The 16,504-nt window shown below is 35.4% G+C and overlaps 1 protein-coding gene across 3 annotated transcripts in view; it reads left to right on the forward strand.

Moving 5' to 3' along the window:
- Window positions 1-16,504, forward strand: part of ZFC3H1 (zinc finger C3H1-type containing) — a 50,586-nt gene that overhangs the window by 1,073 nt on the left and 33,009 nt on the right. For all 3 annotated transcript variants that reach the window (XM_027543360.1, XM_027543362.1, XM_027543361.1), the window contains exons 2-3: window positions 4,548-4,964; window positions 14,630-14,694. In XM_027543360.1, coding sequence (XP_027399161.1) covers window positions 4,548-4,964; window positions 14,630-14,694 — 482 coding nt within the window. The remainder of the gene's footprint in view (window positions 1-4,547; window positions 4,965-14,629; window positions 14,695-16,504) is intronic.

Genomic DNA, 16,504 nt, shown 5'->3' on the forward strand with positions numbered 1-16,504 from the left:
TTTTTAATAGTAACTTGTTTTGGACGGGGGCCAAACTAGTGGAATCTAAGTGTAAAATCAGATTTGAAATACTACATCACAAGCCCAGGTTTCATTAGCCTTTGTTGTTGTTAGTAAACTTTGTTATGTGAAGTTGCCTTAGATTGTTAGAGGAAGAAAAAAGTATTAGCCATAAAAAGTCTGAGGAATACTGTTGCTTATATCGTATTGCACTGTCACATTGAAGATTATGAAGTTTCGTTACGCCGAATCCTACTGTTTTTATTTGTGATTCTGTTTTTTTTTTGTTTTTTGTTTTTTTAACCTTTCTTGATTTATTCTTATACATTGCTGCGTTTTAAAGTTGGGGGGGAAAAATCCTGGTGTCACCAACTATTAATTCGGAGGTTTGAAATTCATGTATCTTTGGCAGAAGCTTTACCTCCTTAACTTCTCTATTTCTTATGTTCATATTTTGGGCATTTTATAACTCTTGGTGCTGACAGTTGTGGACTAGAGAGAGAATGAAACTTACCAGAATTTTAATGCATTGGAAACCATGGGTTTATGGGGAGGTGGAGCTAATGGAGAGGTTAAGGAGGAAAATAGCAAATATCTGATTCTTGTCCCCTCTAATCTTATTCTTAGTTATCTTAAACATTCCTGAGTTTATTCATCTGAGAATTTGCTATTTTAAGATGTGTTTATAGAACTATCCTTTAAAAAATTTTTTTTTAAGTTATACATATGTGTTTCAAGATACAGCAAAGTGATGCAGATGTATATATTATGGTAATTATATTAATATTCTCTTGCAGATTATTTGTAGAACTATGTCTTGACATACTCCATGATAACTGCCTAAAAATAGTTTATTGAGAATACTTATTGCTGATTGTAATTTCCATGCTGTGATGAGTTTTTAATATATTCATTATATATGAAACCTACATGTAATGACATTTGTTGGGGAGACACTCAACGTTATTTTCACAGAATACTTAAGACCAAATGGTCTTTGCCAGATATCAGGATAGAAAGAGGACCAGAAATGTAGTTTAGATAAGGAGGAGGAGCTTCTGATGCTAGTGCTCTGAAAAAACTTATGCAACCACAAGTTGGGTCAGGAGCACGCAGGACTGTTTCAGAAAAAATATCACTTAGGTGTTTAACTTTTAAAAAGAAAATGTTCTTTGAATAAAGATAGAAAACCTTAGCCCAAGATATTTTTTTTAACCAAGGATTTATTAGTTGTCAGTTCTGAGCCTAAGAACAGAAGGGCTGTTTAATTACAGACACGTAAATTATTTAAGAATACAAAAATGAGGTTTGACAGAAAACAACGAAATTCTGTAAAACAATTATCCTTCAATAAAAAATTTTAAAACATAAAAAAGGAATACAAACATGAATGAAACTTGTGTGTTGAAGAGACAAATGTTAATTATATTCAGTGTAAAAAGTTCAAATTGAGGTATGTAAAAAGTACTATGGGAGCTTAAAGTTTTTTCTTAGTTTATTTTATGTTAGAAAAGGAGGTGATGCCATGGACTTGCCTACTTCCTGCTTTTGCCTTCTTTTTGTCCATGCATTCGATATCAATTTGGCTTCTACCATATATATACCTTTGGAGCCTAGTAGGCTGCAGTCCATGGGGTCGCTGGGAGTCGGACATGACTGAGCGATTTCACTTTCACTTTTCACTTTCAGGCATTGGAGAAGGAAATGGCAACCCACTCCAGTGTTCTTGCCTGGAGAATCCCAGGGACGGGGGAGCCTGGTGGCTGCTGTCTGTGGGGTCGCATAGAGTCGAACATGACTGAAGCGACTTAGCAGCAGCATATACCTTTATAACCTTAGATGTTTTTATTAATGAACAGGCATATGGTGTTGTGAAACAAGTATGGAAAGTATCCAGTCTGATTTCTGTAGTAACTTATCAGAAATGAGCTGTCTTGCTGTTTTTCTTTTCACACATCCTGCACAAGGATGATTGTTTTGATTCTCTGCTCATTGTTTTCTTTGAGGTGTATCAGTAATCCATCCTAGAGGTGGAATTCTTTATAAGAATTTATGAAGAGAAACATAGTTCCCAGCCACTTTTATGTAACGTGAGCAAATAAATTTTGTAATAAAAAAAAATTGTAATAAAAGATTTTGTTACTTTAAATTCCTTTAATACCATGATTATACTAAGTTTAATTTTTATTTCCACTGTGTGATTGTAACATTTTTATGTACAAGAATTGCATTAAGAAAGAGTAAGAGTTATTCTGTGACTTATTTCCATAATGTAGAAGTGAAGTAGCATGAGTACAGGTAGGTATTTTTTAAAACTTTTTCAGTAATAATTAAAATATGCTAGATGCAGCTTTAAAGAAATAGAATAAACCAGATTCTGTTGGAGGTAGTTATTTTCATTCTTGTTCATTTTTAATTTTCCGTATTGATAGGCACTTTGTCAGTCAGTCTTAGCATATGTCTCCTTTGGATGGCTGCTGCTTAAACTTTCAAATCTGGTCATAGCTAACATAAACCAGGTTTCAGTTAGAAACTCCATGTTGACCAATTTTATATTAAATCATTTAAGTGTTGGTTTCATTCTAACTGTTCTGTGTAGGTAGAAGTAGAACACTTCATTTAGCCTTGAAGGAGATTAATTAGTCATAGTTCAATTGATTTTCCTTTTTTTCTGTCCTTTAGTTATTTTATTTTTTGTTAGTGTATTGAATCTTTTCTCTTTCTGAATATATCCAAGGACTCTAGTCTTATTTTTTAGTTGTTGTGACTCCTCTGAAAAAGTGAGATTTAAATGTAGATAATTACCCAAGTTTATGTACAAAGAGTATGTAATGGTGGGGTCGGGGAGCAAGTAATTATCTAGCTTCATATAGCGAGGGGGCCTTTGAATTGGGGTAAATTTGAAGACCAGAAAAACCTAGACACAAAGCTATGCATAAATTGTGATAAACCTGGATGAGATGAGATTGGAAGGGAATCATGAAAGCATTATATGCCATTGTAAGGATTTTGGACTCTATTCTTAGTGAGATTAAAACAAGGGATAAGATCTGATTTGTGTTCTAGAAAGATTAACAATAGGATGGAAGATGGCTTGTGGGAGATAGAACCCCAAATATCACCAGGCAGAACTATGGGAGTGCATTAGAATGCTCAAAATGAAAAGAGAGAGACTAAGTAGGACTCACTGGAGAGCACTGTTGTTGCAGCAGTTGGGAGACAGAGGTGTCATTAAAGACCAAAAAAAAAAAAAAAAAACCAAACCCCAAAACCTAGAGAAACAAACGAAGAGTGGAGTTACGGAATGCTGCAGAGAAATCAGATAGAATAAGGTTTGAAAACATGATGGATAAACTCAGCCAGCAGAAGCCAGATTCCATTTGGTTGAGAAACACAGGTAATGAGAAACTAGTATTATTTCAAGAAACCCAGCTGTAAAAGGAGATCAGAAAACCAAAGACTTGCTAGAACAGTTTTGCTGCAGAACTTTTAAAGATTTTCAGTTGTAGTGATTATTTAGTTTCTAAAATACTTGGTGATAATTCCCATTCTTAAATTGGTCATTAGAGAAGTTTAAAAATCTTTGCAGATTGTCTAGTAAGTTGTTACAGAGAAGAAACTATATATAGGGAAATGTGATGTTATATACTAGCCAATTTAATGATCTATTAATGCCTTATTGTGTTAAAACCAAATAAAATACTTGTCTTTTATTAATTTCTAGACTGGAGAAGTGAGGTGGAACGGTTTTTACATGTGTGAATTATTTTGAATAAAAATTTTAGTTTGGAACTTTGTAGCCACTTTCAACCATGAAGTTGTTTTATGTAGTACTATGTTAAAGAAAAAGACCAAAAATAACAGGTTTTGATATCCTTATCTTCAAGGAAAAATTAGAAGGTACATCTTGAATACAACTTAAGGTTTTTGTTTTTTTTAAACTGGTTTCATTGTCTTAGTTGTACCTATTTTGGATGTTAGTATACTTGATGAGTTCTAAGATTGCTGTGTTAGGTTTTCAATACAGTGTTTCTTATTCATAACTTAGCCTTAAATATTAATTATCAGTGTTCATTTTTTATCTCTTTTTAAAAATTTGAGACACAAGAAGAAACTAATTAAAAAGAAGGAACATCTTATTATTTGAAGTGTAAATTATCAACATCTGTGACAAACCATTCAGTTTCTCCCCTCTTCCTTCAGAAACAAATCTTTAACAACCAGCTTATGGGCTTTCCTGATACCTGCAGAAACATGCTGTAAACTAACCAGGTGCTGTATCTGTGGATACTGTGGGTAATAAGTGACATTGGTGATCTTGTAAGTAGACTGTTTATATTAATACTTGTTAAATTTGAAATACGGGTACATAATGAAAGTGCTTAACACATAACAGCACATGTATTAAATGGAATTTAGTAATTTTAAAATATCAATTCATCTTTGAAAAACACAAAAAAGGGTGACAATTCATCTATAACTTAATGTGTTTTTGTTAAATTAACTGGAAAATTTTTGGCAACTGGTTTCCTTAATATGCTGTTCAGCCAAAAGTTTTGGAAGATCTCCATCAAGAAAACAGAATTATTCATCAAAAAGTGAAAACTGTGGGGAAGAAACTTTTGAAGATTTACTTTTGAAGTATAAGCAAATACAGTTGGAACTAGAGTGTATCAATAAGGATGAAAAACTGGCTTTGAGTAGCAAAGAGGAGAATGTGCAAGAAGATCCTAAAACGTTGAACTTTGAGGACCAAACAAGCACTGATAATGTCAGTATTATAAAAGACTCAAGTAAAGAAGTAGCTCCTGAGGAGAAAACACAGGTCAAAACTTTTCAGGCATTTGAGTTAAAACCACTCAGGCAAAAATTGACTTTACCAGGAGATAAGAACCGATTGAAAAAAGTTAAAGATGGAACAAAACAGCTTTCCCTGAAATCTGACGCTACTGAATCTAGTCCAGGTAATGGAATTTCACATTTCAGTTAGTGATGAGATTTCCTTTGAAGGGGTAACTGGTTATTTTGGTAGTGTACTTCATTGAAATCATTCTGATATTTTGTCTGAATTCTTTTTGCACTGTCTACGTAGACAGTCATGTTGTTGGATAATGACAAATTCTGTTTCATTTTGGCTTTAAGTGTTGATCAGGGCTAATAATACAATTTTAACATAAGTGGTAATGGGCACTTTTGTTCCCTAACTTACAGGGGATACTTTTGCCATTTACTTTTTTTTTTTATTGGAGTTTAGTTGCTTTACAGTGTTGCATTTCTGCTGTACAGCTGAGTGAGTCCGCCATACATACACGTATATCCCTTCTTTGCTGTTTACTTTTAAACATAGTGTTGGTTAAGTTTATTGTAGGAGTTCAGACCTCACCACCATTCCTTGTTTGAAATTTTCAGCATGAATGGATGTTGAAGTTTATCAGATATTTTTTCTTCATTGTGGAGAAGAGCATCTAATTTTTCTTGTTTATTAATGTAATGGATTATATTAACTGATTTTTTTTAGAGTTAAACCACTCTTGTATGATTGGGATAAACCCAGCTAGTTATGATACATTATTTTTATACATCATGGATTCAGTTTGTTAATTTTTCTTTTTCTTTTATGTGAGTGTATATTTAGATACAGTAAAAATTTATCCATTTAACTGTGTAGTTCTTTGAGTTTTGACAGATGGAAGGAGTTGGTAATCATTGCCAGCCATCACTATTCAGATACAGAACAGTTCCATTAACTCCTGCCTTTAACATGGTGCCCTCATGCCACCAACCCTACTTGGTAACCACTGGTCTGTTTTTCTGACCCTATACTTTTGCCATTTCCAGAATGTCATATAAATAGAGTCATGTAGAACATTGTTTTTTAATCCTAGCTTCTTTGATTAGTGTGTTTGAAATTGATCTATGTGGTTACATGTATCAGTAGTTCATTCTGTTTTACTGCTGAATGTCCCATTATATGGCTTTGCTGCAGTTTTTTAATTAATTTCCCACTTGAGGGACATTTGGTTCTTTCAGTTTTGGGCAGTTATAAAACCTTCATAAATAAAGGTTTGCTAATATTTGTTTAGAAATTTTCATCTATGTTCATAGCCTGTAGCTTTGTTCCTTGTTTTTCCTTACAAGTTTTAGTATAAGGTTGGTAGTGTGTCCAACTCTTTGTGACTCTATGAATTGTAGCCCGCCAGGCTCCTCTGTCTATGGGATTTTTCAGGCAACAATACTGGAGTGGGTTGCCATTTTTTCCTCCCAGGAATCTTTGCAATGCAGGGATTGAACCTGCCCCTCCTTTATTTCCTGCATTGCAGGCTGATTCTCTACTGGGTGGGGGGAGGGGAGCCTAGTATAAAATTATGATGCTCATAATGAGTTAAGGAGTGGTTTTTGCTCTTTCGAATAGGTTTAAGGTTGTACTCATTCCTGGGATATTTGGTAGATCTTGCAGGTAAAATTATCTGGGGCAGGATGGAGTTTTCCTGGGGAGGTTTTAAACTACTGACTGTTCATGTTTTCTATTTCTGGGTAAAGCAGTTTAGGGAAACTATTTTTCTAGTAATGTGTTAATTTCCCGTAAGTTGAACAGTTTATACTAAGTTATTCTTAAATGTCTTACCTTTTTATTAACTGTGGCATTTATAAATTTTATCTCCCCATACCTTTTAAAATTTCCTCAGAAATAAGTTCCCTGCTTGTTAACTCATTAATTCTTAGCCTCTCTACTATTGACATCATTTTGTGATATAAAATTCTATTAACCTTATTTTGGGCTATAAATTTTGCTTCCCTGATAGCTCAGTTGGTAAAGAATCCACCTGCAATGCAGGAGACCCCACTTCCATTCCTGTTTGGGAAGATCCCCTGGAGAAGGGAATGGCTACCCACTCCAGTATTCTGGCCTGGAGAATTCCATGGATTGTACAGTCCATGGGGTTGCAAAGAATCAGACACGACTGAGCAACTTTCACTTGGGCTATAAAATTTCTATTTTAGTTGCATCTCAGCTTATGATATGTAAATTCTTTTCATTCAGTTCTAAGTATTTTCTAATTTTTGTTGTTCTTTGGCCTGTAGGCTATTTGGAACTATTTCTTAACTTCCAAGCATGTAGGTTTTTTTAGCTGTTTTTCTGTTATCCACTTGTAAGGCAGTCACATTATCAGAGACCTATGTGGTACCAATCCTGTGAAATATTTCTAGACACTTACATTATTGTCTAGCATGTGATTTTTGTAACTTGTGTTTTTGAAAGGAATGTTTGGGTTGTTAGATCAGGCTTTTATGTTCACATCTTAGAAGGAAGATGTAAACAGTTTTTTGACCTGCTTGATCTATCAGTTAGTGAGAGGCTTGCTAAAATCTGCCAGTATGGTGGTGGATTTCTGGTTTTCAGTTTTTACTTTAAATACATTGAGGCTAGGGAATTATTATTATGTGGTGACCTCTATGTCTAGTAGTAATTTTGCCTAAAAGATTATTTTGTTTCATATTAAATAGCCAGCCACACCATCTTTCTCTTCATAGAAGTGTATGTTTTTTGTATGTCAGTACCTATCCTTTTCGGAGAGGGCAGTGGCACCCCACTCCAGTACTCCTGCCTGGAAAGTCCCATGGACGGGGGAGCCTGGTAGGCTGCAGACTGAGCGACTTCACTTTCACTTTTCACTTTCATGCATTGGAGAAGGAAATGACAACCCACTCCAGTGTTCTTGCCTGAAGAATCCCAGGGATGGGGGAGCCTGGTGGGCTGTCGTCTATGGGGTCACACAGAGTCGGACACGACTGAAGTGACTTAGCAGCTTAGCAGCAGCAGCCTATCCTTTTAATCTTTCTGTATCTTCTTGTTCCAAAGGTTATTTGCACATTGTATGGAGCCTATTTCATTTGTAATTTAACCTGATAATCTTTGTCTTTTAACAAGAACATGTAATTTGTTCACACTTTTTCATGATTACTGATCTTTGTATTTCCTTTTTTTCTTTCTTGCCTCTTTTGTTTTTTTTGTTTAAAAAATTTTTTTTTCTTAAAAACAATTTTTTTTTCTTTTACTGGTTTGAAAGTTAGATATTAAGTTTTGAGTCTCATTTTGATTCCTTTAAGAACTGTAACATGAATTCTTACCAATGTTTAAAGCTAATCAAGTTATTTACCCTCTCCCTGATACACAAGGACAGTTTTTTCCTACCTTTGGCCGTGTATTTAACTCTTTCTTGACTTACTCTTCTGTGTCTAGAATCACTTATGCTTAAAATACGTTTTTAAGAATCTCCATGTAGTAGTTAGTGTCTACCATATGAAAAAGTTATTTCTGTTTATCCCCCTTCAAAGACAGTTTTCCCAGGTTTAGAATTCTAGATTAGTAAATTAAGTATCAATATGCTGAAGATATTTTCTGGCTTCCATTGTTAACTTTGAAAAGTCATCTTAACAGTTTTATCCATCTTAACAGTTTCTCATTTGAAGGTAATCTATCATTTTTCTCTAGTTGCTTTAAAGACCCTGTTTTTGTCTTAAAACTCTACAGTTTAACTGTGATAATTATATTTTTTATTTTTATCCAGCTTGGGACCTGTTTTGCTCCTAGTTTTCATTGATTCTGAAACTTGTCATTATCTCTTATATTGTCCCATTCTCTTGTTTTGAACTCTATATTGTATCAGTATGTTTTATTAAATCATCTCACTTTATTTTCATTTCTCTTAAATTTCCATCTGTAACTGTGATACATTCTGGAAAATTTCCTCTGATGTATCTTTCAGTCCACCTAGTTCTCAAATTCTTTATCTCTTGTCTGATTGGCCTTAAGCCCACTTATTGAATTTTAAATTTCAGTTACAGTTTTTGTTTTAGTGTTTCATTTTTATTTTGTTCTTTGGTCATTTTTTAAATTTTTTCTTCTGTTTTTCAAATTTATCTTTATGTCTTTAAACATTTTAATTATGAGCTTGTTTTGATTTTCCTCTTTGCCTGCTAGTTTCTGATATCTGAGTCTAATTTCTAATTTTTACTATCCCTGCTGGTTCTCATTTTTTGGTACCTTCTTTTCTTGCATGTTTAATTTTTTTTTTTCTTTTTTTTAAGTAAGGTGTTCATTTTCCTCTGAATTATTTTGGTGGGGAGTTTTGGTAGCCTGTACAAAGGTGAATTTCCTAGAGAGGATTTGCTTTTGCTGCTGCCAAGGAGCTAAGTAGACTTTTGATTTGGGCTATGTTATATTTGACGTCTTCAGGCAACTCATGTGATGTACATTTGATTGCAAACCTGAATGGTGACTGATTCTGGTTATGCGTTTTTAGGGACATGTTTTTTCCTCCTCAGTTTAGCACCATGATTCCAGACAGGCAGTTTCAAAGATTATATATACCCCAGTGGGATAGAGAAGACACATAGATAAATATGGAATATAATGAGTTATGTATGAAAGCCTGCAGTAATGCAAAGTGAAAGTGAAGTTGCTCAGTCGTGTCGGACTCTATGCGACCCTATGGACTGCAGCCTACCAGGCTCCTCCATCCATGGGGTTTTCCAGGCAAGAGTGCTGGAGTGGATTGCCATTTCCTTCTCCAGGGGATCTTCCCAACCCAAGAATCGAACCCGGGTCTCCCGCATTGCAGGCAGATGCTTTACCGTCTGAGCCACCAGGGAAGCCCAGTAATGCAAAGGAAGGATCAAATACCTTCATTTGGATTTAGAAAGTTTTCATTGTGATGGTAATGTGTGATGGCAATGTCTTGGAGAATGTATCTTTTCCACTTGGGAATTCCCATCAGAAGGAACCAAATGAACAGTTGAAAGCATAAAGAACTTTTAAAGGATATTGAGATTGATCTAATACAGGTGCAATGTGAAATATATGTATGTTGAGTGGTTGGATATAAATTTTTAAAAGTACAGGTTGAGATGAGAATGCAAAGGGCACTGAATATCTTGCTTAAGGAATTTAGATTTTCTTTAAATCTCAGGTAAGCCATCAAATATGTTTAAACAGAAAAATGACGTGATCAGATGTCTGCTTTAGAAAAGTAACAGGCAGCAGTGTAAAAAGAGGGATTGGAAGAAAACCAAAAAAGCTAAAATTTATCTGAATCAAGAAATTCTATTGATTAGTGTTAAAACACATGTACCCCTTCTCAAGTCTTCAGCAAAACTCGGTGCTCTGCCATTAAACCTTTTGACTGCTATGGGTCAGCTTCCTCCCCGCCACCCCCATTTCTCTTTTTTTCAGGCCATTTACTCAACCTTCATCCCTATTGTCAGCCTGTGAGCTTGCCTCCTATTTCAGGTGATCTCACTCAACTTCTAACTTTTCACTTCCTAGTTGTAAGTTTATATGTATATCAATTTTCATTTCAGTTCTCTACTCTGAGAAAGTGGTGACCCTCTTTTTGTTTATGACCATTTTGTTTTAACCTGATTCCTGGCTCTGATTTCTCCCACTTTCTCTGGGATCTTACTCCAAAGGTTTTTTATTCTGTTTCCTCTTTAACCACTTTTCTCTCTTAAAGAGTACTTACTATAAACACACTGGTGTTTTCCATCCCCAGATCTGAACAATCCCCCCTGCCCCTTCTGCCTTGTTCCTTAACTTCTGTCTTTTCACCCAGACTTCCAGAAAGGCCCTGTGTTGACTCTCTTCACTTTACCTCTCATTCCTTCTTACCTCAGTGCGGTTTGCTTTTCTGCCCCTACCAGAGTACTGAAACTACTCAGGGCAAGATTACTTTAACCTAGTTGCAGATTTTACTGTCCATTTTCTTTCATTTTTTATTTCATTTATTTCATTTTTATTCCATTTATTCAAAAGTTAGTTGAGCTTTGTTCCAGGTTCTTGGGAGTACATCAATGAACAAAATAGTCATTTATTCCTTCATGGGCTTGCATTTTAAGAAGAGGAAACAATAATTATGATGACTAAATAACAGTTGTAGAGAGAGGAAAAGCATAGCAGTAAGTAAGTTAGAATGGAGGCAGTGGGTACGGGCTGCAGTATTAATGAGTGATCAGGAGAGGCCTGAATTTGAAGGTGAGATTTAAACAAAGGCTTTGAAGATGGTGGGGGAATAGCCAAATGTATACCTGTGGGAAAGAGGTTTCCAAGCAAAGAGAATAGATAGCTTAGAGTATTGGTTTTTTAAACTGTGGTTTTTAGACCTTCTTTACTTGGAAACTTAATAGAAATGCAAATTCTCAGGCCCTCCGCCAGATCTCATTGGAAAAGACCCTGCTGGGAAAGACTGAAGGCAGGAGGAGAAGGGGACGACAAAAGATGAGGTGGCTGGATGGCATTATTGACTCAATGGGCATGAGTTTGAGCAAACTCTGGGAGATAGTGAAGGACAGAGAAGCCTGATACACTGCAGTCCATGGTGTCGCAAAGAGTTGGACACAACTGAGTGACTGAACAACAGCAACCCTAGATCTACTAAAGAGGAAACTCTGCAAATGGGGCCCAGCAGTCTGTATTTAACAAACCCTCCTGTTGATTCTGATACCTGCTAAACTTTGAGACTCACTGAACTAGAGTAATGACCCTTAGGCAGAGGGGTACTGGCACATTTGAGGAATAACAGGGAAGCCAGTTATTCTTTATTCTAAAGAAGAGGGAGTGAGGGGGATAAATAGTGGGAGAGAAGAGGTCAGAAATAAAGGGTGGGACAGATCATGCAGTATCTTACAAGAACGTTAGTTTTTATTCTGAGTGAAACAGGATTTTGAGCAAAAGATTGGCATAATTTGTTTTGTATTCTCTAAGGCTCACCCTGGCTGCAATTTTGAGAGTATTCTATAGGGAGTAGATACATCTGTTACATTCAATGATACTTTTCTCATTAATCTTGAAATTTCAGTGTTTCAATGATACCATACACATCAGTAATTTCTTACAACTTCCTTCTGATTTTCCGGTTTGTTTTTTTATAATACTTTTCCTTTGTAACTCCTTATCTGTTGATATCTTTGGTGTTCTATTCTCCGTGGTGGTTCTCAGTTGTTACAGTTTTTTTTTATTTATTCATTTTTGGCTGTGCAGGCTTTCTCTGGTTGTGGCGAGCAGGGGCTAAGTTTCCAGTTGGCGTGTGGGCTTCTCATTGTGGTGGCTTCTCTTGTCGCGTGCTGTAGGGCATGCGGGCTTCAGCAGTTGTGGCTCACAGACTCTAGAGCTCAGCTCAGTAGTTGTGACGCATGGGTTTAGTTGCTCCCTTGCATGAGGAATCTTCTGGGACCAGGGATCAAACTCGTGTCCTCTGCATTGGCGGGTGGATTTGTAACCACTGAACCACCAGGAAAGTCCAGTTATTGTGGTTTCAGCTACCCCCAAATCCTGATTATCTCTTGCTCAGTTTAAAATTTCAGGTGGTAATTTTAAAAATTCTACATGGCTGCACAAGACCCATTTTCATTTTGGAAGTTTTGAGTAAGAATTGATATAATGATGTTGTAAAGACCGATGACAGTGGTAGGACAAAAGGGCCAACCACGTATTTGGTCAGTTACACCGTACCCTGCTTTTATTATTCTCTGTGTGAAGCTGGGTTTATGGTCTGAAGTTTATGGTCTGTGCTTGTTTTTCAGGTGACGTGCTCGTTAGGTATCCGCCAGCTTCGTAGATGGTTGCTTTTACTTCCCTGACAGGGAGGTGCTGCCAGCTTTTTATAGAGAGCCTCATCAACTAATAGACTTCGCCTAACTTAATGATTTCCTCTCATGTATGAGGAAAGTTCAGTTCTTTTTACATTTATTATGGAAACTCTGTCTTTTTTTTTTTTAATTTTCCTTGTTAATTTTTATGTAATGGTTATTACTCTTCTGGTATTCTTTAAAGTACAGTCGGTTTTGCTATAAGGTGACATGCATTCCTGAAAATCACTACACTGTGGAATTACACAATAAAAACCATAGGGTTTATGGGCAGATCATGTTAGGGGAAAAAACACTCAAAAACCGTGTCAGTGGCACATAAAAAAAAAGATTGGAGTCTAATAAAAATGGTGGTTCAAGTTTACACATTAAATGGGTAAAAATGCCTGAAATACTATAATGTCACTTTACCTTGAAAAAGACCTAAAATGTGCTTGTGGAAGCAGCCTACAAGTTACAAGTGGAAGCAGCTCCACTTACGAGTTACTGTGAGTAGAGCAAGGGAGGTTATTTGAAACTGGAGAGTAAATTGTAACACCAGATGGGGATGGGTGTACAGTGAACTGAAGAGCTGGTAGATGGCTCAGAGTCTGTGGGGTTTGTACGTTCCTACATGGCTCCTACTAGGATCAGCTGGGTGTGGCTTTCTGCATTCTTGTAGTGTTTCTTGGACGAAAATTGTACGTAAGCAAATGGGAAATTTGTATTGTCCTCAAATTATTTTCTAATATGGCAATCATGTTGCAACAAATTCGTATTTCCAAAACAAGCAATGTGGCAGAACTGACATAACTCAAAGTTTGGTGGTTGCCTTCCATTTACGTTTTTAGGGTAGTTGATTAATTCTATGTATTGAATAAGTTGCCTATTCTTTTACCAGTAGATCTTGAGCAATCAAGTTAAGATATTTGGAATACTGGCAGTGGTATTATGGAAAAAAACCTAGGCTTGGCGTTTAGACTTAGTTTGAATCCTAGCTTTGCAAATCCAGTTGTGTCATCTTGAGAGATATTTTTAGTTTTTAACTTAATCTGTTTTAGTTATGAAAGAGTCTCATAACCGTTGCATAGGTACTATAACTTTATTGTGTGATTTGTAGAGCTGTCATAGAGGAGATATCGTTATTTAGTTGCTAAGTCATGTCTGACTCTTTGCAACCCCAGACTGTAGCCCCCAAGGCTCCTCTGTCTATGGGTTTTCCCAAGTAAGAATAGTGGAGTGGTTTGCCATTTCCTTCTCCAGGGGATCTTCCCAAGCCCTGCGAAGTCAAACCCACATCTCCTGCATTGGCAGGTGGATTCTTTACCACTGAGCCACCAGGGAAGCCTGGGTTAGATAATATTTAGGTAAGATTTTGTAATAACTTAATCAGAAATATGGGTCCAAGGCTAGAATTCTGGAAAATGTGTGGATGGACTTAATTTTGTTGTCATTTAATCTACTTCTGCAAATACTTTTCTGGATAAGTAGAGAACATTTCTTCTCCTTTTTTTTTTTTTTTAAGTACATTTTCGCCAGCAGGGAAGTCCTGAGGACATTTCTTTAATAAATCAATACTATCTCTAAATGTTTGAATTCATTTCAGCTTCAAAGGTTTGAATTAATCATCACATATTCTTTTTTATGTGTTATCTATTTAGTAAGGAAGCTTTGTTTTTTGCCTGTCTACTCTAAATTCTGTTCTTATTTGAAATAATTGTTTTTAATTCAGAAGTCATTTTTATCATAGTGCAGTTTTAATTTGTATTTTAATGTTTTGAATTATTTTTGCCTTTCTGACTTTCAGAAATGGAGCTGATATGGAAAGTTTTTTCAGATTTTCATCTGGCAACATTCTTTCCTTTTGGTTGAGAGATTGAGAAAATGAAACCCTTTATTGAGACCTTTAAAAATAATTACTAGTATAAATATCACATAGCATTTTATTTTAAATTGATTGTAGCAGTCTTTTAAAGCATTCAAAGTATGCTGTTTTATTTTAAAGGATTAGAAGATAAGGAACAAAATTTAACCAGAAGAATTAGTGCCTCAGATATTCTATCTGAAAAGGTAAGATAATGCTTTGTGGGATTGGATATCTCTGTAAGACTGATTCTTGTTTTGCTTTACTCTGTTCTCTTGAATGGAAAGTTCTGTCTTGTTTTTTACTTTTTTTTTTTTTTATTCATTGCTATACCTCCATTTTGATATAAGCCTTAAAGATAAAATCTGGAGAGAGATCTTGGAATATCAATATCTCCACTGGATTCAATTAACATATGTAATTGAAATGCTATATGTATCGATAGATGAACTTTCTGCTTGTTTTTTGAAACTTTTAATTTTCTTCCAGACATTTTCTTTTCTTAATTTTGAAGGATTATGCTGTGTGAGGAAGCTTTGAAGTTACACCTTGACCTGGTGTCCACTTCTAGTTCCTCTTAATAGCTGGGTGATCTTGTGTTAGCTGCTTAGGCTTTACTTGCCTCTGTTTTCTTTTCTACAAAATGAGTTTAATGTCATCTGTTCTCTGGATTGTTGTGAGGTTCAGCAGGGTAAAGTGCAAGAGCATCAAGCACTGTGTTTGACGTTTAATAGGTATTCACTGGGCCAAGCCTTTGTTTGCTGAATTAGACAGCTGAAATATCTTCAGTTTCTTCTTTCTATGAGTAAATTGAAATGAAAACAGCTTAGAAGGTTTAGGAAAGAGATGATCTTGAATTTAAGGGTGATAAAATAACAGATATACCCACAGGCATGCATGTATATATGTATATATAGTTTTGAATATCCTAACAATAACTCTATAAGGTAGGTTGACATTATCTCTTACAGAAGAACTAAAGTTCACATGTGTAGATAAACTGACTTGCTTAAAGTTTTATAAGAATTAGATATCAGAGCACGGAGTCTGAATGAGCTTCAGTACTCTTACTGATCAAGTAGCTGCTTTGAGTGACAGAATCAGTGGTCTCTTTCATTCCACAAGGGCAAGTAGCAAAAGATAGTCAAAGACTTTTAAGTCTCTGTGGAACAGTAATGATAGCTTTATTTTAGTTAAACTCTGGATCAGCACTGCCCAATAGAATTTTCTATAATAATGGAACTGTTCTATATCTACACTCCAGTATGGTAGCTTTAACCACATGTGCCTATTAAATATTTGGAATGTGACTACTGTGGCTGTGAAACTAAAGTTTTCATTGAATTTTAGTTAAATAGCCACACATGACTTACTGGTTCCATTTTTTGGATAGCATGACTCTAGATCTTCAGTACCAAGCAGTAGAATTTGATGTTTAAATGATTAAATGCCTTAGAGTAAAAAAGACTAATGATAATTTTTCAGCTCATTTTTTACATATATTTCCCAAGAAAGCAAAGAGTAACTATATCCTGGTTTGGGTAAACTGAACTACCGAAATATGTGATGGTAGTTCAGTTAGGGATTTGTAATAGCCTGTAGAAGGTTAAACCACTAGATAGACTCTACTGTTTTCTCTATGTTTAAGAATTAATTTAATTTGATTTTAAAAGTATAATTACAGTTCACTTACTAAATAAGTGAGCCTTCACTTTTTTGAGTCTTAGCCTCTTTTTAGTTTCCTCTCCTTTTCTATTTATACACATAAGGGACAAACATGCACAACTTTGTGTTGAACTTCAAGGAGTGGGGATGCCAAAGGACCCCCTTATTGCCCTCCCTCCAAAGTCTCATGGACTTCTGTCTAACACTTTTGCTTAGGTTGCCTGACATTTTCTGTTACATTTTAGCTAAAATATACAGAATAGATAATTTTTAAAATTAACCTAAAAAAAAAATACAGTGAAAAAATAAAGGTTATTTCAATTGGAAAAAAGTTCTCAAACATTTATTCCT

This window comes from Bos indicus x Bos taurus, chromosome 5, assembly GCF_003369695.1.
Source record: "Bos indicus x Bos taurus breed Angus x Brahman F1 hybrid chromosome 5, Bos_hybrid_MaternalHap_v2.0, whole genome shotgun sequence".
NCBI classification, from domain to species: Eukaryota; Metazoa; Chordata; class Mammalia; order Artiodactyla; family Bovidae; genus Bos; species Bos indicus x Bos taurus.